Source organism: Nicotiana tabacum, chromosome 3 (assembly GCF_000715075.1).
Source record: "Nicotiana tabacum cultivar K326 chromosome 3, ASM71507v2, whole genome shotgun sequence".
NCBI lineage: Eukaryota > Viridiplantae > Streptophyta > Magnoliopsida > Solanales > Solanaceae > Nicotiana > Nicotiana tabacum.
Window position 1 is genome coordinate 5,615,307 of NC_134082.1, and position 21,909 is coordinate 5,637,215.

At 36.4% G+C, this 21,909-nt stretch overlaps 1 protein-coding gene across 1 annotated transcript; it reads left to right on the top strand.

The window, feature by feature from the left end:
• Positions 1-15,960: 15,960 nt before the first annotated feature.
• On the top strand, positions 15,961-21,637 carry LOC107829585 (uncharacterized). The gene is made up of 8 exons (XM_016657030.2): positions 15,961-16,677; positions 17,550-17,762; positions 17,851-18,051; positions 18,783-18,890; positions 18,988-19,125; positions 19,218-19,469; positions 19,772-20,092; positions 21,138-21,637. Exons 1-8 carry the CDS (start codon positions 16,126-16,128, stop codon positions 21,303-21,305), a joined length of 1,953 nt encoding a protein of 650 aa, XP_016512516.2. The 5' UTR covers positions 15,961-16,125; the 3' UTR covers positions 21,306-21,637.
• The last annotated feature ends 272 nt before the right edge of the window (positions 21,638-21,909 follow it).

Consider the following 21,909-nt stretch of genomic DNA (forward strand, 5'->3'; position numbering starts at 1 on the left):
TTTTTGTGATTTTTCTACTTTTGTAAACAACTAAATTACTAATTAATCTTAAAATGTAGAATTAAATCCTAAATGCACATGCCACGTATTTTTGTATTTTTTATTAATTAAACAAAATAAACGTGCACAGACAAATACTAACAGTCGACAAAAAATGCTACAAAAATCCATGAAATTGTAAACAATGGGAAAAATTTATTTTCTTAAATCTATGGGAATAATTCATATAGGGCAAAAATCACGTGCTCACAATCTTTATTGTTGTACTATCGGGCCAAATTTACCCCTACCATTAGCAAACTTTTAAAAAGGCAAAATACCTTATCACCCCCTAAACTTGTCACAGATTATTTGTTACAGCCTTAGACTATTCGTGGTCTTAATTACCCCCCTTAACTAGGCCTTATGAGAGCCATTACCCCCCCTGGACGCTGATGTGACAAATTGTGTGGGTGCACTCGCCTGCCACGTGGATTTTTCCTATATATGTGGCATTTTTTTGAAGAATAAAATATATTTTTACCTTTTTAAGTATGTTACTTTTTTAGATAATTTTTTTCGAATACAATTTATAATAAAACTTGGATAGAACTGCATTATTTAGGCTAAATTTTCTTATTTGGCTAAAAATAATAAGTTTTAGCTAATCTTTTTTTGAGTTTAACCTGAAAATAAAGATTTATACAATTGAAATAAATAGTCAAGGCATCTAAAAAGCTATTAAAATATATAGTTTGAAATTAATTATTTTGGCTATAATTTTTTATATAGCTCTAAATTATGGTGCTCTAAAAATATACTTTTTTACATATTTTACCTGAAAAAGTAAAAATACACAGTTGAAATAAATAGTCATTGCATCAAAAGAAGAAATAAAAAGAGTTAACAATTGCAAGAAATAACTTATTATTTCAAATATACTTATTGCTCTAAAAAATACTAATTGCAGAAATGCAGGGTAAGGTTGCGTACGATAAACCCTTGTGGTCCGGTCCTTCCCCGAACCCCAGGCATAACGCGAGCTTAGTGCATCGGGCTGCACTTTTTTTTATTGCTCTAAAACTGTATCCATAGAGTAAGTTATTTTTTGCAATTGTACACTATTTTTATCTCTTGTTTTGATACAATGACTATTTATTTGGAAAAATACATAAGCACCCCCTGACCTATACTCGGATTCCCAACTACACACTTTATCTTTGCGGGAATCCTATTACCCCCTAAACTTTTTTTAAATAAAATTATTTGCACCCTTAACGATGATGTGTCAGAGCGTGTGTATTTCACTCTCCCAAAGGAGAGTGAGAAGCAAGAAAAAATGATTTTCAGATTATTTTTTATTTCTTTTTACCATTTTTTCTTACTTTTTCTTTTCCTTTTCCTTTTTCTTTGTCTTTTTTCTTTTACTTTTTTTTCGTTTCTTATCTAATTCCGGCGAATATTCATTCACCGGCGACTTTATCTAACCGTTTTTCTTCCATTTTTTCTTTTCACACACAACTTAAAACTCTCGAAAAGATCTATTCATAAGCAAAGCAAAACACACTCAGATTTGGGGGAAAAAATTCATCATCGGAAATCCTTCTCACGCCGGAAAAAAAATGATGTATTGAAATTTTAACTGGAAAAAGTCTTCTAAGCTTATATTCACTTTTATTTCTTTTTCTCTTCCTCCCACACATAAAATACACTTTCAAGATCTAAGTGTGTTTTGTTATATATATATATATATATATATAACAAAACACACTTAGATCGGAATAAAAATCTGTCGCCGAAAAAAAAAATTGCTGGAAAAAAATGGTGTTCGTGAAGTTCCGACGACCACCATTTTATGCCGCCGGTGACCAAAAAAAAGAAAGAGAATGATTTAACCAAAAATAAAAATGAGTATAATAAGAAATAAGAAAAAGAAGAAAGAGTAAAAAAAAGTACTAAAAATACATGTGGGGGCGTGTGTAATTCACCACTTGCGAAGAGTTTGGTTGCCAACGTTAAGGGTGCAAATAATTCCATTTAAAAAAAGTTTAGGGGGTAATAGGATTCCCGCAACGATAAAGTGTGTAGTTGGGAATTCAGGTATATGGGAGGGGGGTACTTATGCATTTTCCCTGTTTATTTCAACTCTGTATTTTTACTTTTTTCAGGTAAAATCTTTAAAAAAAATATTTTTAGAGCACCATAATTTAGAGCTATATAAAAAATTATATCCAAAATAATTAATTTCATATCATGTATTTTTATAACTTTTTAGATTCCTTGACTATTTATTTCAATTGTATAAATCTTTATTTTTAGGTCAAATTCAAAAAAGGATTAACTAAAACTTTATTATTTTTTAGCCAAATAAAATAATTTAGCCTAAATAATGTAGTTCTATCAAAGTTTTATTATAAATTATATTTGAAAAAAATTATCTAAATAAGTAACATACTTAACAAGGTAAAAATATATTTTATTTTTCAAAACAATGCCATATATATAGAAAAATTCACATGGCAGGCGACTACACCCACACAATTTGTCACATTAGCGTCCAAGAGGGTAATTGTCACGACCCTAACTGATGGGCCGTGACGGGCACCCGGTACCTTACTCAACCGAGTACTAACATAACGTATCTTTCTTATCACATCATCATATACACGTGACATACGGGCCTAATAGGCCAACATGATCATTTATAAATTCAAAACATAGGCCGACAAGGCCGTACAATCTTTCACGTACACGACATATATCTACAAGCGTCTAAGAGTACATAAATATCATAAAGGTCGGGACAGAGTCCCGCCATACCAAACAATACACGTCTAAATCATACTAACCAAACACGCAACTCCGAAGCAAATGGAGCGCACCAACATCTTCCGCTAAGCTGATAGCCTACTTGGAGGGCTCTCGACCTGTCTGTCTGGACCTGCGGGCATGAAACGCAGTGTCCCCAGGCAAAAGGGACGTCAGTACGAATAATGTACCGAGTATGTAAGGCACATGAATAAGTACATAAGAAACATGGAAGAAATATAGAGTACATGACTCAACCTGAAAGTCTGAATAACTTTGTAAATCATAAATTACTTTTAGCGTTATGCATATGCATATGAATGTCATGTCGTGCATAGGTACATGTTTTTTAACATCATAAGCCTCTAGGGCATCCCATCATATCATATCGGCCACTGTGGGCAAAATCATCATCGTATACCAGCTGATCAGGTGGTGGTGCGTATATAACACCGTTTGAATCATATTTCAGCCACTGTGGACATCATCATCATATACCAGCTAATCAGGTGGTGGTGCGTATATAATGCCGTAACCTTTTCCCATATCCCATATACATATATTTACATATATACGCGTATATAACGCCATCTGGTCATGGGTCAATGCACATGAATGCAATACATGAAAAGTACATTAATAAAATCATTCGGAGCTTCATAAGACCATTTTCCTTTGAGTAATATCATAAAGTAAACTCTTTTCAGCTTTCATATTTTTCTGAGACCCATGAACAAATGATAAAATATTATGACACACGAAAATTCAAGAACATAGATATCTCTAATACCTCTATGAATAGAGTTACTCATGGAATTTGTGCATTTGCACATTTTGTTCGTATCATATGGATCATGCCAAAAGAAAGAAGGGATAGCCTTAACATACCTAAGTCATTTCTCTTGACAATCCTTCTAACATACGTCAATTGCGATAACACGTAACGGCGGATCAGAGTAGAGGAAAATTCGTATGATATTCTTGAGAAAGATTGCACCATACTCCGTTATAATTGCAAAATCTTACTTTGATTTGAATTTTTGAAGGTCTTGCGTCGCTTATACGATATATGTAGAAGCATATCAAATGAACCAAGTAAAGAGTTATAATAAACCTTTCAAAAAATGGATTTTTATTTGTACATATTGCTCATGAAATCCGTTGTTTGTTAATGGAAATAAAGGGGTGATAAGAATGGAGGAACTTGCGGCAGTAATCCAATCTTTAAATGAACATCGAACCAAAGAAGAGATTCAAGAAATAGTAAACGAAGTGGATCGTAATGGTGATGGCACTATTGATTTTGAAGATTTCTTAAATGTCATGGCTAGAAAGCTCAAGTCATAAGACTCTTCAAAGTTCTGGATTATAACTTGAGTTACTAGACTCATGTTTTTTAAGAGTCTTAAGTTTTAGACTCTTTAGTTTATTATTTCTTATATAAAGATGTAGTCCCCACTTTCCCAGTGACTAAGCTACAAAAAGGCTCTCTTAATGCCACATATTATATGGTTTTAAGAGTCACATTTCCATAAAGCTTTGGCTGCCACGTTATGGCGGGGGGAGGGGGGTAGGGTTTATTCTTATCCAAATATACCCCAATTAATTAGATATTGTCCCGTTACCCGGTAATTAATCAATTACCCATAAAATTAAGAATTATTCCCGCTTACTTAAAATATTACTCACTTTTCACATACCTTATACACCTTACTATCATGACCATGTGGTACCTTGTATGGTACTAGTCCATAAATACTGGGTATTTTAGCTCGGATCGTATTTTATCCCAAAATGCCAAACTTGGACAAAATTTATTTTCTTTGACTTGCTCCCCCTTTCACCTTCACGAATTTACTAATCACTTTGTGAAATAGCATAACTCTTATAATCTCCAAATAATCTTTTACTTAGACTGATGTCAATTACCTTATGACAAATTCAACGTACAATACTTCAGGGTGCAACATCGTCGTAACCTAATATTGCGAAGCGTGACATCACCATAATGTAATACTGTTGCGTGCAATACTGTTGTAACTTAATACTGCAAAGCGTGACATCATCGTAATATATTATTGCAGAGCATAACATCGACGTAATACTGCGGGATGTAACATTATTCCCCCTTTTGGAACATTCGTCCTCGAATGTTGACTGATGCACTTATTATTTTCATAACTTATATCTTCCGAATACTTTAGGACTTCCCTTACCATCTAGGTGATTGTTCTGTGAATAAGTCCAAAGTCCAGGGCATTCCCTTCTTAGGCCTCCTTCTCACACCACAAATTATAGTCGGAATCCTTCCAATCTCGTAACTATTACTACCTTTCATCATGCAACCTGTACAATTTTGACCTTGTAAGTGTGCCCAATCTCTATGCTTCATATGTAGAGCTTAATAAGATGTCCCTTTGGGTATCTATGAGTATACTGAAGTTCTTTGCTCGGTACTTTGTTGAATTCACGAATATTTATCTCATCGCATAGGTCCGTTTAGCCATCCGTATGAATTTACTACCATAACTCTTACTTTAATTTATCGTTGCTGAGGTCTGCTACCAAATTCCAGCTTACTCTCGATGCTTATTCCATATGTATAAATTTAAGTCTTTTAATGCTTCCTCATTACTGCTCATCTTTAGAATGACGGCCTAATCTCATCTCATACAATTTGTGAATCCTTTTTCTTTTACAAATCGTTACTCAATCGAAGGCCTAAACGTCATCCTTTATCTATCACAATTACACCCTTATTCTACTATTAGGGCAACATTCCATCTCTTCTAAATGCTACTTATGAAGAGTAACTCCTTTGAGTCCATTCAGGCTATACTGTGCTTATTATAACATAGAGAAGCCATTAGCTTCCTTATTTTCATGGGCCTAATCCTAAGGACTAATCCATTCTCATCACCTTCTCACTGTCCTTTCTTTTTCGTATTCCTGTCTTCCTAAAACCTTGTCGCTTTACCATACTTTAGCTCGCGACCTATACATATCTATTTATACTACTCGTTATCTTCCTTCAACTTGCTTAAATTTCCTTATGTTATTTTAGAACATCAAGCGAGATATCATATCGCCTCTAACTCGTATTTACTTTCTTAACTAGATCTCTCGATACCTAGAAATCATTGACTAGAAGATATGCCACTGACGATACCGCTATCATTCTTAGATATTGAATCCTCATGCTTTTGGCCCTTTTATCCGAAGTATGGATTATTTGCGATCTTCTGCCTTTGAGTATCTCGTACGTTGTTCACCTTTACCTTACTTACCTTAAAATCTCGCATCGTATCTTCTATCTCTCTCATGACCTCCCTTCCACCTAGGTGTAATTCACGTCCATAACTTGAAGCTCTATTATAATACTTGTACCTATGGTACATACAAAATCCCGTGGGAGTTTCATACTAACTTCTTATGAGACTGGTACCCTTCTAACTGGCTTTATTGTAGAGTCGTTATAGAACATAGTTGTTGTGCTTTCTTTCTTGCACCTTTAATACTAAGAGTGATTCTGCTATATTCTCAATCATGATTCCTATAACTTCTGGGTCCATGATCGAGGCCAACCCTGCACTACTATTGAGTAGCGAGAGAGGGTCGAAGCAGCTTTTACCCCATTAAGGTCGGGATGGATTTCCACATGGAGCTAGAAGTTGGAGTCGGGTGTCTATCTGATCGAGAGTTGTGTATGTGTTTCAAATTTCACTTCTAAACATTTTTGGATTTTGATTTACTTCTAATTATATAATCTACAATGTGCAATTAAACTAGAATAAGCTAAGAGTAACTATTGCGAGTTGTCAAATGGGTAAAAGGCACTAGGGTGGTGACTTTTGCCTAGGTGGTCAATTGATGGGTACTTGAGTATAAGGTATGATTGTCACATTTGGGGATTATGATATAACCATTGTACGATTCTACCCACTCTACACCTCTCGGTGGTTCAAGTGATTTTGCCCGAATTGACTTTTTCAAGACCAATTGAGTATGCAAATTTGCACAAGCAATCAAAGTTCAAGTCGGATATTACTATTTCTAGGTTTAACCCTTTAATTGGGGCTATCAATCTCTTGAGTACGCCCAAATTCCTTGTTGGACCAATTTCAGAGACTTAGGCTCTCTTTCTCAAGAATAGCCAAAGTCAACTAAACACAAACTAGTGTTTGTAATCATTAATTCAACAATTAAACATAAAATTAGTCCAAATATCAAATACCCATAGGCAATCAAGTATCAAAACACAAGACCCATCAATTACCCACACTAGGGTTGACCCATCTACTCATAATTAGAGAAGAAAACAAAGAAATAGATGAAGAAAAACTCATATTAATTAATTGCTAAGATAAACTAGAAGATTCAATGTTGAAATGAAGCTAAAATTGCCCAAAATAGCTAAAGGAACGGAAGTCACGAGCGCAACTCCACATAAAAACTATCTGATGACCTAAAAATGGGAAAAGAAGCTATTTATACTAAGCTGAAAAATTTGGACAAAAATACCCCTGGGGGGGGCTAGTGCGGACCGCACAAAATTACGTGTGGCTGCACTAGGGCTATGAACTTGAAAATGCCACTCTCTGAACTCGGGCAATACGGACCACACAGAATCGAGTGCTGCCGCAGTGGCTTCTAGTGCGATCCGCATGAAATAGAGCGCGGACCGCATTGGCTTCAATCTCCAAACTGGCCCTTCTCTGATCCTTGGTTCTGTGGACCGCACTAAATCGAGTGCGGCCGTAGTGACTCCAATGCGGACCACATTAAATCTCATGCGGCCGTATTGCCTATTGACCTGGAAATCAACCTCTCTAAACCTCACTTGTGCGGACCGCACAGAATGGTATGCGGCCGCATTGGGCCTGTTTTGCCTAAGCTTTGTCTTGTTTTGGTACTTGTGCAAATTTCACTCCTTTTTAAGCTGGTCTTTGACATCTTATCACTTTATTGATCAAACCTGTAATCAAGCACAACTTGTGAGCTTTTTGGGACTATTTTATACAAATTTCTAATCAAAACATAAGCAAGAAGGAGTATAAAATATATCAAAATCCCTAGTTATCAGTCCAATAATGAGATTCTTGATTTACTTTGTTGATGTAACTCTTTAGTTTCCTTCTTCTTCTGATCGGCCTTAATGCTGGCTTAAGTTATCTTCCAATCTGCGGCTCATGGTATTAGTTATTACTTTAGCCCTCCATGGACGCTATGGAATATCCATGACACAATCTTCTAACAATTCATTCCTTTGTCTATGACCTGGGCTCAATTCTTTTTTTTAACTTATACCAGAATCTTTTACGGCTGTATGATTATTAACATATATAATGCATGTATAAAAATTCAAACTCTTGAGTGCATTCATAATGTCACCAACTCGGGATCATTGATCAAATATTCCTTCTCAGCTTTCTTTTAACATAAGCTATTACCTTTCCTGATCTTTCTTCTCCCTTATTGCGTGCATACTTAGCTTATCTTAGCTCCCGCACGTGCCGGAATTTTCATACAACTCATATGATCTTCGAATATTTCTTTTGATTTTTACTTCCCGTTCACTAGCCACAGTAGATTCCCCTTTCTTATGGAGGACGTACAATGTTGTTATGAAACTGTTGTTACAAGACCATTTCCTTTTTAGGTCATTGTGCTTAGGTTAGAGCCTTCTTCCTTATTTCCTCAGATAGTCCTTCACTGTAGCACTTAGGGAGGATCATTTGACTCTTGTAAAGATGCGAGCTTATTATATTGTATTCCCAATAGAATTTTTGATGTTCGTGCTCACTTGCACTTATCCTTAGTTACTTACCTCCACACTCATCTGCTCGTACGGCTGTTTCTGGACTGAAGTTCTAACTATCTTCCCAGTGGAACTATCTTTTATTTCCGTAATACTCATACGGTACCTTTAACTACCCCAAATCCTATTTGAATATTTTTTCAAGTATTACAATGTCATAACTGCGGGGCTAAATTCACTATATTATGTTTTACTATCTTTATCTTACATGACCTGCAGTCTTGTCTGTATCATCTTAACTAGCCATAGCTAGGCTCTTCCTGAATCAACTACTAACTACTCGTTGGCCCATCCTCATGTCAATATTCTGCGAAATCTTTCTTGGGTTATTTCCTTGGTCTTAACTTACGTTTCGCAATGGCTCCTTAATTATTAATAACATCTCGGGCAGGAACCCTTACTTCTTCTCCTTGATGTCGCATTTGCATAATGTTCTGGAATTGTAGCATATCTATAGCATTTGAGTAAGTGCAATCTCATCCCTTTCTCATTTTTATCGTATTCTCCCTTTTATCATTCCATATTCCCCCCTTAGAAGAGTACTAAGAGTTAGAGCTACGACGACCTGCCTATAGATGTTTCACCTTTTCATCCTTGGCATCCTTTCATATCATCGATGACCCTTACTCATCTTGCGGTAATCCTTCCGTACCAAGGATAGCAAAATTCCTTACTCACGAGGGTGAAACTTAGTATAACTGGCACATACAGTCCTTTAAGCTGAACTTTGATTACATTGCTTGCTATAGGGAAGCGTCTTTCTAAATGACCATTCTCTGAATTTCTCATGAATCTTCTTTTATCGTCCATTCTATTATTGGTGGAACAAAAGCTGAAATTCTTATGATGGCGACTATCATCAGTCACTCAGTCCCTAATTCATGTTTAGTTTATCTTGTTCACCAATCCATACTAGTTCTATTACTCTGGGGTCTAACTTTTCCTTTTTGGTAATCATGCTAGAGTTGCAAAGTTATTCCTCGAAATGAGGACATGATTGTATGGCCTATACTCTTTTTGTTGTTCTAAGGCCTGTCACTTCTCATTTCTTCCTTCACTTGACTATAGTATTGTCATCTTTTGATCTACTGTTGTCATCCATGTATCACATCTTACTCATAATGCTTCATTAACTCTTTTCTTATTTCTCGCTAACATTTATGCCTGTCACTTTATTCTGAAAATTTGAACAAGGCATTCTTTTTCTTTTAGCTTCCCTTTGCTCCATCCAATGGCTCTTCAAGTTGCTTAATGTTTTCGCTTTACTAGGGACGCGAGCCACACTAAGGTAATATTTATCCCTTCAAGGCTTATAATGTATGTCTTTGTAGTACTCATATCTAGCTGCACTATTTCAGAGTGCACCATCTGGGTGTCTCATAAAGAGATCTATTAGCATTTTTGCAATATCCTTCAAAAATGTCAATTGACGCAAACAATTCATTTACCAATATGGGTTACCCTAACCCCAGTCGGATCTTTATATCCTGTCCTTCTCCAAACTATACATGTTAGCCCCCACAGGACATAACTGGAATGAGTGTGACCAATTGTACATACCTCTATTACTGCTGAATATGACTCAAAAAGCTTATGTTCCCCAGCCTGAATTATAAATACTGTTAAGCTTCATTAACTGGGCGCCTCGTACCCTTCTTCGTCTTGCTTCTTTTACTTGTTGAAACTTTTATTTATCTTATTAATTTCTCATTGTCTTTCACCATTAAGATAGATAGGCATTCTTGCCTTAAGGCTTCTTATCAGGAAGCTTACACCTTTCAATATACCCATGATCTGCTAGAGACCTCATATTTACTTATCGTAGGCATCATACAAAAATTCAATTCCTCTGACTCAGCTTTTCCACAACCATTTCTCTTTCCAACCTTCTTTCCGGATGTAGATATCGTCTTATTACGAATAAATAGAATTTCGGAATTTGAATTCTTGTAAGTGAGCTCTACCACATGATCTAGAGTAAGAAGAAAGAGTGACAATCCTAAATGCTTGTAGCCCCCTGCTTATAAGTGTGGTGCACAACACACCCATAAACAAGACTCTACTAGACACGGCTCATAGACTCCCTAGAACAGAACTGCTTTGATACCACTTTTGTTACGACATAAACCGATGGGCCGTGACGGGCACATGGTACCTTACTCAACCGAGTACCAACGTAACGTATCTTTCTTATTACATCATCATATACACGTGACATACAGGCCTAATAGGCCAACACAATCATTTACAAATTCAAAACATAGGCCGACAAGGTCGTACAATCTTTCACGTACACGACATATGTATACAAACCTCTAAGCGTACATAAATATCATAAAGGTCGGTACAGAGTCCCACCATACCAAACAATACACGTCCAAATTATACTAACCAAACATATAACTCCGAAGTAAATGGAGCGCACCAATATCTTTCACTAAGCTGATAGCCTATTTGGAGGGCTCTCGACCTGTCTGTCTGGACATGCGGGCATGAAACGCAGAGTCCCCAAGAAAAAGGGACGTCAGTACGAATAATGTACCGAGTATGTAAGGCATATAAATAAGTACATAAGAGATATGGAAGAAATATAGAGTACATGACTCAACCTGTAAGTTTGAATAACTTTATAAATCATAAATTACTTTTATTGTCATGCATATGCATATGAATGTCATGTCATGCATAGGTACATGTTTCATAAAATCATAAGCCTCTGAGGGCATCCCATCATATCATATCGGCCACTGTGGGCAAAATCATCATCGTATACCAGCTGATCAGGTGGTGGTGCGTATATAACGCCATAATCTTTCCCATATCCCATATACATATATATACATACATATATACGCGTATATAACGCCGTTTGAATCATATTTCAGCCATTGTGGGCAACATCATTATCATATACCAGCTGATCAAGTGGTGGTGCGTATATAACGCCGTAACCTTTTCCCATATCCCATATACATATATTTACATATATACGCGTATATAACGCCATCAGGTCATGGGTCAATGCATATGAATTCAATGCAAGAAAAGTATGTTAATAAAATCTTTCGGAGCTTCATAAGACTATTGTTCCTTTGATTAATATCATAAAGTAAACTCTTTTCAGCTTTCATATTTTTCTGAGACCCATGAACAGATGATAAAATATTATGACACACGAAAATTCAAGAATATAGATATCTCTAATACTTCTATGAATAGAGTCATTCATGGAATTTTTGCATTTGCACGTTTCGTTCGTATCGTATGGATCATGCCAAAAGAAAGAAGGCATAACCTTAACATACCTAAGTCATTTCTCTTGACAATCCCTCTAACATACGTCAATTGCGATAACACCTAACGACAGATCGGAGTAGAGGAAAATTCGTATGATATTCTTGAGAAAGATTGCACCATACTCCGTATTGTAAAATCTCACTTTGATTTAAATTTTTGAAGGTCTTGCATTGCTTGTACGATATATGCAGAAGCATATCAAATGAACCAAGTAAAGAGTTATAATAAACCTTTCAGAAAAAGGATTTTTATTTGTACATATTGCTCATGAAATCCATTATTTGTTAATGGAAATAAAGGGGTGATAAGAATGGAGGAACTTGCGGCAGTAATCCAATCTTTAAATGAACATCCAACCAAAGAAGAGATTCAAGAAATGGTAAACCAAGTGGATCTAGGATGGCACTATTGATTTTGAAGATTTCTTAAATATCATGGCTAGAAAGCTCAAGTCATAAGACTCTTCAAAGTTCTAGATTATAACTTGAGTTACTAGACTCACGTTCTTTAAGAGTCTTAAGTTTAAGACTCTTTAATTTATTATTTCTTATATAAAGATGTGGGCCGCACTTTCCTAGCGACTAAGCTACAAAAAGGCTCTCTTAATGCCACCTATTCTATGGTTTTAAGAGTCACATTTCCATAAAGCTTTGACTGCCACGTTATGGGGTAGGGTTTATTCTTATCCAACTATATCCCAATTAATTAGGTATTATTCCGTTACCCGATAATTAATCAATTACCCATAAAATTAAGAATTATTCTCACTTACTTAAAATATTACTCACTTTTTACATGCCTTATACACCTTACTATCATGACCATGTGGTACCTTGTATGATACTAGTCCATAAATACCGGGTATTTTAGTTCGGACCATATTTTACCCCAAAATGCCAAACTTGGACAAAATTTATTTTCTTTGACTTGCTCCCCTTTCACCTTCACGAATTTACTAATCATTTTGTGAAATAACATAATCTTTATAATCTCTAAATAATCTTTTACTTGGACTGATGTCAATTACCTTATGATAAATTCAATGTACAATACTTCAGGATGCAACATCGTCGTAACCTAATACTGCGAAGCGTGACATCACCATAATGTAATATTGTTGGATGCAATACTGTCATAACTTAATACTGCAAAGCGTAGCATCATCGTAATATATTACTGCAGAGCATAATATCGACGTAATACTGCGGGACATAACAGTAATAGCTCTCAAAAGGCTTAGTTGAGGGGAGTAATTAAGACCACAAAATAATTTAAGGTTGTAACTAATAATCCGTGGCAAGTTTAGGGGGGGTGGTAAGGTATTTTGCCTTTTAAAAATGATCTCCAGCACATGTGTTGCAAGTGAATTCAGTGTTTTGAGGCCTAAAAACCTCTTTTTACCTCACCTTGATTTGTGTGCGTGGTCCGAACCTATATCCGGAAAGCCTTCTATGTGAAAATATGAGAAATAGAAATTTTAGAGTTAAAAAATTTGATTATGGTTGGCTTTGGTCAATATTTTGAGCAAACGGACCCGGATCCATGTTCCGACGATCCCGTGAGGTCCGCAGTAAAATATGGGACTTGAGCGTAGGCTCGAAAATGAATTCCGAGGTCCCAAGCCTTAGAAATCAATTTTTGAAAGCAATTATTTTACTGGATTATCTAAGAAATAAAGAAAAGAATTAATGTTTGAAACCATTGTTATCGGGCCCGTATTTTGGTTTTGGAGTCCGGTACAAACTTTTATAGTATTTGAAAGATAACTGTAAAATTTGGTGAAAAACGAGATTTATTTGACGTGAGTTGGACTTTTGGAGTATAGTTGATCCACAAATGTGATTTATAAGAAGAACAATTGTTTTGACCATATAAAATAATTCTATTTCATCATGAGATTATAAATTAAAATCCACCTTTCTGGACAAGGAATTATTTTTATTTTTATTTGATTGGTCATTGGTGGAGGTTCACATATGTCCAGCTTCAAGAAAGAATTTTGGGCACTCACATGGTCATAGTTGGGCACTATCATGGATCAACTTGGGCTGGTGAATTTTTATGGGTTACTTTGGGCTAGCCCAAATCAGCCCATCAACAAAATCACTCTAGCCCAAACCATTAATACTTGGGCGAATTGGGCGGGTTATATGGTTTGTGCCTGTTTTGTCATCCCCTAAATACATTGTATCCCGCCCACCTGCCCATATGTAACCAAATTATGGGACATTTGCATCTATACTCATTTTTTGGGTCATGTTTTAACTTGTGCCCGCTTTGCAATTTTTTTTTGCAAACGTACCTACTTTTTCGCATAACTTCAGGATACGAGGCTGAAGTAGCAAAGACAATCACGCAAAACTCAGCATTCTAGTAGACGGGCTTGAAGTAGCAAGTGTGCTGAACCAAGTGTGCTAAAGTTTTTGTTTGTAATTGCTGAACTTAAGCATAGTAGTTGAAGTTTTGTTCTCTATTTGCTGAAGTTTTTGTTTGTAATTGCTGAACTTAAGCATAGTAGCTGAAGTTTTGTTCTCTATTTGCTGAAGTTTTTGTTTGTAATTGCACTAAATAAGCTGAAGTTTTTTTTGTCCTGGATTCATTAGTTTTGTCATTAAGCTTTTTCAAAAACTTCAGCAGAAGATGCTGGAATTATTTAATTCATTTATAAAAACTTCAGCACTAAATAAGCTGATTTTTTTTTTTGTCATGGATAAACTTTTTCAAAAGTTGAAGTTTTTTTGTCCTGGATTCATTAGTTTTGTCATAAAACTTTTTCAAAAATTTCAGCAGAAGATGCTGAAGTTATTTAGTTCATTTGTAAAAACTTCAGCACTATATAAGCTGAAGTTTTTGAAAAAGCTTTCTAACATATTAGATAAATAATCAGATTGCCAACAGTATCTAAATCATAAATTTTGGAAACAATAAACGTGAAAAGAACAGAATTATCATTGTCTACTAACTTACGTACGTAGAAATATTCACAAATTATTGTCTACTAACTTACGTTATATTTTATTTTTAAATAATCTGATAAACATATTTATGACAATCATCCCATGAACTGAAGTTTCATAGCAGCACCAACAACAGCAGAAGAAAGAAGAAGAAGAAGAAGAAGAAGAAGAAAAAAAAAACAAATGAGGAGACGAAGGAGGAGAAATGGGGTTGAAATTATTTAAAAAGTAGGTACAAGTTAATTTTTTTTTTTAAAAAGGGTATATGTTAAATGTGAACGACCAATTAAGGCGTCCCATGCAATTTTTACCTAAATCACCCAAAATATATAGAACAAGTTCCGATATTAAAAAGTCATCAACGAAGAGAAGACATGGAAATCCTAAAAGCAGTAAAAAAAACTAAGAACATAGCTGGCACAACTTTATTACCCTCTCATCGATAAAAAATGGTCCGAAATTTTGCATCATATTGATTAATGAAGAGATTAAACCATCGGCACATGCATTGGGCGTGCCACATGTATTGATTAAACTAAGCATAAATATTTTTATGCAATGAATAAACTAAACATAAAGATTTAGAATTTAAACTTCACTGCCAACCATTAAAAAACGTTGAACTTTTTACTTTGAAAATTGGGTTTGATTTAATCGTTATTTGTTTGTATTGTGTGTTGTTGCAAATGATTAAAAATACTATTTGAAGTTTAAATCTCAATTTTGAGAGAATTTAGTGAAGATTCGAGTGGTGTCGATTGAAATTTCACATTGAAACTCGAAAAAAGGATATTAACAAACCATGTATATTTTATATATCGAGTGTAGAAACCGTATACAAAATATCTACAACTTACATAATTTTATACAAATAGTATGTAAATTATAATTTTTGACCGAATTTTTTACAAAAAATATTTATTTAAGTTGTAGATAAATTATACTCGCATATATATGAAAAAGTGTCTATTTTAAAATTTGCTAACGGTATAGATTAATTTGCCCGATAATATAATAGTAGGGGTAATGTGGCCGAATAGTATAACACAAAGTAAAGGGGTAAATTTGACCTTTTACCCAATAAACAAATGAGCCTAACACAACCCTTTATTTGGGTCGGCCCGGCACAACCCGGATTGGATCCACTTCCCTCTGCCCCGATCTCCCTCTCCGGCAACAATGGCGGCAGACAATTCCCAAATCTATAAATTTACTACAAATCAAATAATTTTTCGAATCTAAACTCAGTACCGTTAGAAGATTAACATGGCCGACGAAGCAGAGATTTACGACGGAATTAGGGCAGAGTTCCCATTATCTTTCGGCAAGCAAGCTAAATCTCAGGCCCCTCTCGAACTCGTTCACAACGCCACTCGCCGGACCACCGCCGCCGCCGATGGTAAACACGAACCATCTTCGTCGAAAATTGAGGCGAAACCCTTCCCTTCTCTCTCTTCCTCCTCTAAATCCTGGCTTAATTCCCTAAAAAACCCTAAACCTAATTCGAACATTATCGGGCCGGGCCGTCCTCCATCGGGCTCGGGCTCGGGCGATGTCAAGGAAGAGGAGGGCGCTATGATTGGTCCGCCTCGGTCTGCAGGTGATGCGAAGACTGAGGAAGACGAGGATGGTGAAATGATTGGGCCTCCACGACCGCCGGTAGAAGAAGAGGATGAGCTGATGATTGGGCCACCAGCCCCGCCGCCATTTGGTTCGATGGGGTCAGATTCGGAGGATGATATGGAAGAAGAAAAAGAAAAACAAAATCAGTATCGAATACCTTTGAGTAATGAAATTATATTGAAAGGCCATACAAAGGTACAATTTTTCTTTCCTTTTTTTGTTCCTTCCTGCTATTTGTATATGCATTGTCAGCTCTTAGCGAGCTTCACATAATCTTCGCCAAGTAGGTATAGAGGAAGATTCTGATATTTAGCTGGACAATTAGTCAGAATACACGGATCCTCTAATAATTGGATTCGTCGAGATGAGATAGTGGATCACAAGAGGATCTAGGATTTTAACTTTATGGTTTCGGGGTGCTACTTAACCCATTTACCATTTGAGTTATTAGGTTAGAAACATAACATTTGCTTATATTTGGCAAATTTCTTAACACGTGTACAAGGGGCTGAACCAGAGCTGTTGGATTCGGCTGAACCCACAGCTTATACTGTATATCCGCCCTTGCAGTGGGTGTAGAGGATTTATATAGTCGACCCCAACTAGCTTTAGATTTGAACATAGTTGTTTAATTGATATATAGATTGGATTTTCAGAGCTTGGTGCAGGATGTTTTGTTTTCTACCTAATAGGTTGATGCCTACTTCATCCTGGGTGCCAAAAATTGAAGCTTTCACCCTCTTCTTGGTGGAATTTAGTGTTTTACCTATAGTTACTTGAATGCATATGTTATGTGCCCCTACATATTAAAGGGAGTTTAAACTTGTACAGAAACTCCAGTTTGAATTTGGAGTATCTAGTTAATCTGTTAACGTACTTTATGGTTATTACGAGCTGAATTGTTGTGCTTGATCAAGTGAGGGTGTCTTTGCATACAATATTGAGATAATTAAGGCGGGATGTCTTCTCCGGAGCTATTGCAGTTGTGCTTTTAATTAGAAAATCTTCATCTCTTCTTCCTCCCTTCTTCTTCTTCCTAAAGAGATGTCTTCTGATGCTTTTGACAGGTTGTTGCTGCTCTTGCTGTAGATCCCACAGGATCAAGGGTTCTTTCTGGTAGCTATGACTATACTGTTCGGATGTATGACTTTCAAGGAATGAATGCTCGTTTACAGTCGTTTAGACAGCTGGAACCATCTGAAGGGCATCAAGTTCGTAGTTTGAGCTGGAGTCCAACCGCAGACCGATTTTTATGTGTTACTGGGTCAGCCCAAGCTAAGGTGCTAGTCTAATCATGTTCTGTACTCTCATTTATAGGGGTTATGCGTATGTATGGTTTAACTTAATTTATCTCTTTTGGTATTTCAGATCTACGATCGTGATGGACTTACACTCGGGGAATTTGTTAGAGGAGATATGTATATACGTGATCTTAAGAATACAAAAGGTCATATATCTGGATTGACATGTGGAGAATGGCACCCCAAAACAAAGGAGACAATTTTAACATCGTCAGAGGATGGTTCGTTGCGCCTATGGGATGTCAATGACTTTAAGAGTCAAAAGCAGGTAAGTGTTCTGCAGTAAATAGATAATATCATATAGCACGGTGTTTATAAACTGCTACAACATGCGCTATTGAGTGACTGCAGGAAGGACCAGTTTTCCTCTTCTTCAGATAATGTGACCTATAGTGAAATCCTTATCTCTACTGCAATACCGAGTAGAAGAATAAAGCAACATGTTTTGATCGGAGGCATTTGGTCATTTCCTTTTGTTGTTGAGATATTTTTATTCATTTTTTCTTATGGAGGAATCTCCTTTTTACGTATACGTGGGAAAAAAGAGGGACTGGGTTTAGAGAGGTTAAATAAATTGTTGAGCGGGATGATGCAAAATACACCATTTTTTAGTCTCTTAGTAAGGCTTGAAAAGAAAATCTCTTAACAAAGCTGTTAATATGGGGGATGGTCTACAGCCCACAGCAAGAATGAGGCAACTTCTATTAAATTGAGAATAACCCATAATTTGAGGATCACATCTTGCAAACACTAGCTACTACCTTACTGCTGCTTGAATGTGGCACCATTTTTACCTTTCTTTTTAACTTCCTCTTTTGGGGTCATTTTCACCTCTTGACTCCACTTTTCCCCTTTGGGGCCTGACCAGGGGATCTTTCTTGCTCTATGTTGACCAAAACAACATCGATGTCCTTGTTGCTGTTATTGTAATTGTGTTCTTGACATTAACAGTTTCCAGCTCTGAACGGAAGCCTGATTGGGACTGGCTTCTCTGTGTAGGTTATTAAACCAAAACTTGCTCGGCCTGGGAGAGTTCCTGTAACGACATGTGCTTGGGATCGGGAAGGAAAAAGAATTGCAGGTGGTGTAGGAGATGGTTCTATACAGGTATTTCCCCTACAGACAGTGTAAAAGGATCTTATATCAAATTTCTTTGTTTGTTTGTCTCAATTCATCTTGCTCATATGAACTGCTGCTCTTAAAGATATGGAATCTTAAGCCTGGATGGGGAAGCAGGCCAGACATATATGTAGCAAATGCCCACTCAGATGATATTACAGGAGTCAAGTTCTCAAGTGATGGGCGGATACTCTTGTCAAGAAGTTTTGATGGTTCCTTAAAGGTATTAGTAAAAGTCTAAAGTGAGCCTGCTTTTTAGTTTGTACACCTGCATTCATCTTCTCTGATCTATAATAATCTTGACTTGGCTCATAGGTTTGGGATTTACGCCAGATGAAAGAACCCTTGCGAGTATTTGATGATCTCCCAAATAATTATGCCCAAACTAACATTGCGTTTAGTCCTGATGAACAACTGTTTTTAACTGGGACATCTGTTGAAAAAGATGGGACTACTGGAGGAATGCTGTGCTTTTTTAATCGAGGAAAGCTAGAGCTAGTGTCAAGAGTTGGAATATCTCCCACTTACAGTGTTGTGCAATGTGCCTGGCACCCTAGGCTGAATCAGGTATTTTCTGATATCTCCTAATCTATAAAATATTTCATTGTGTCAATTGATTACTATGCATGTTGTTAACTGCCTTGAATATCACGAAGTGGGAAATATATTCTTATAACCACACTGTAATGTGTTTTCTTGAACCTGCTTCCCACACAAATATTCATCTTAGGACTGAAAGAATAGGCACATGTAGTATTAGAAGCTTGTTTTCCTGTGCACCAACTTCCCCTACTCTCTGTTTTTTATTCCCATCTTAGCATATGCATGGACATTGAGATTTTGGTCTAAAAGATTTCCCTTCATCTCAGGTCTTTGCGACAGTTGGAGATAAACGTGAAGGTGGAACACACATTTTATATGATCCAACACTGAGTGAAAGAGGAGCACTAGTTTGTGTTGCTCGTGCACCCAGGAAAAAGTCTGTGGATGATTTCCAGGCAGAGCCAGTTATTCATAATCCACATGCATTACCCTTATTTAGAGATCAACCTAGCCGCAAGCGTCAGCGAGAGAAAGCATTGAAGGATCCACTGAAGTCTCATAAACCTGAGCAGCCAATAACAGGGCCAGGTTTTGGTGGTAGAGTTGGTTCAACCAAGGGAAGCTTGTTGACTCAATACCTTCTTAAGGTAGTATTCTTATTAACAATGTCGTATATCAGTTATAATTTGTTTGAATGGACGAAAAAAATCAGCATCTGTTGTGTTGGAAAATATCGGTCTTTTGTTTCTTTGTTTTATTTTCCTTTCTATCTATTCTAGACATTTTGTTTCTGGAAGAGAAGAAGTGGAGTAACAGATATCCGATTGTTTTTATTATTTTACAATATGCTTTCATGACTGTTGACAGTCAATGCTAGCCCGTGTATTTTGATCCCTAAGTTATCCATCTGTCAGTAACTCTTTCCCCTTCATCTCAGATACATAATCAACCCACTACCTTCAACTCTGTATTTTGGAGAGAGTGTACCTGTATTTCTTATTGCTTCTTATTTGGAATCGAGCATGTTATCACATAAGCAGCTAACTTCAGCCTCATTTGCCAGCATATTTTGTGACAAACTCAACTAGCATGCTCTTCCAGTAAACTCTTAAGAACCCCATGAACTTTATTTCCCCAAAAAGGAGAGAGAGAGAGGAGGAGAGAGAGGGAGAGAGGGAGAGAGAGCCCCATGAACTTGAAAGTGCGACTGCCGTGTCAAGGAAATTATAGGCAATAGCCCCTGGTGACGTGTGGAAACATACTTTTGTGTATGTTATTCACATTCATCTGTAGTTAGAGATGTGATTTTTGATAAAGAGTTAAGAGAGGTGGTGTCTGCATGTTTAAACCATTCATTTGTGTTTTAAGTTTTTGCTTCAACAAAATCCTGTTTTTACCTGAACTAGTGGAGATGGATACTCTTTGAGAATTCTCTCTCGTTTGCCTTTCAATTGAGAAGGAAAAAGTTTCCTGTTTGTGCCTTATGTTATATTGCTATAGAAATAATAGATCTTTGTTATATTGCTATAGAATTAATAGATCTTTGTATTTCTCCTCTCTCTTCCCAGATAAAACAAAATTATATGGTCTAATATTTCAGTTGTTGCTCCTTGGTCCTCTGTCTCTTTTTTCTTCTCCTTTGTACATGCTAATGCTGGTTGAATTGACCCAATACTTTGCATATTTTTGCAGCAAGGTGGCTTGATAAAGGAGACTTGGATGGAGGAAGATCCTAGAGAAGCAATCTTGAAGCATGCTGATGCGGCTGCGAAAGATCCAAAATTTATTGCTCCAGCATATGCTGATACACAGCCTCAGCCACTTTTTGCGGAGCCAGATGCCGAAGAAGAAGATAAGTGATCTGCATGTACTGCATTTTGTTCAAGTTCTCGAGATTCTCAAGCACTCTTTTTAGTGGAGAGGAATAGAACGTGTATGAGGGTTCTCAAATGAGGGAATCATTTCTCCATAGATAAAAAAAAGCTAGAATCTATGTTATGATATAGCTTTCGACGAACTAACATGAAATTAGTTGGAGATACATATGCTTTTCTGGATTTGCTGTTGCAATTCCGGTAGTAACTCATTTCTGCATAGATTTGACTGCCTGCTTGCTGTAAAATGTATGGGAACAATCCTCATCTGTAATCTGTTTTATCTCACTCTGTTTTGTTCAAGATTGTTTCTACCAAGTTTGGCCCTTTGTAGTAAGCAATCGTGAGATGCTAGAACTCTTGCTTTCGTCTTTTATTCTTCCACCCATTCTCCCATCGCTTGTCCACTCAACTCTAATACCCGAATCTACTTTTATTTGAAGTTTATTAGATATCTTCAAATGTTTACTAGTGACTTGTTCTGTGTTAAAGATAATCCTTCAAACTGTTTTAAAAGCTCGTACTCCTCAAACTCGTAGTAATTTCACCACGCTAAATAATTATGGCTACACAAAGATCTAAAAAAAACT

Coding starts and splice junctions, on each gene's coding strand:
- LOC107829585 (XM_016657030.2), top strand. CDS start 16,126: ATGGCCGACGAAGCAGAGATTTACGACGGAATTAGGGCAGAGTTCCCA. Junction 17,763..17,850: donor CTGGGTCAGCCCAAGCTAAG/GTGCTAGTCTAA, acceptor TTGGTATTTCAG/ATCTACGATCGTGATGGACT. Junction 20,093..21,137: donor TGACTCAATACCTTCTTAAG/GTAGTATTCTTA, acceptor ATATTTTTGCAG/CAAGGTGGCTTGATAAAGGA.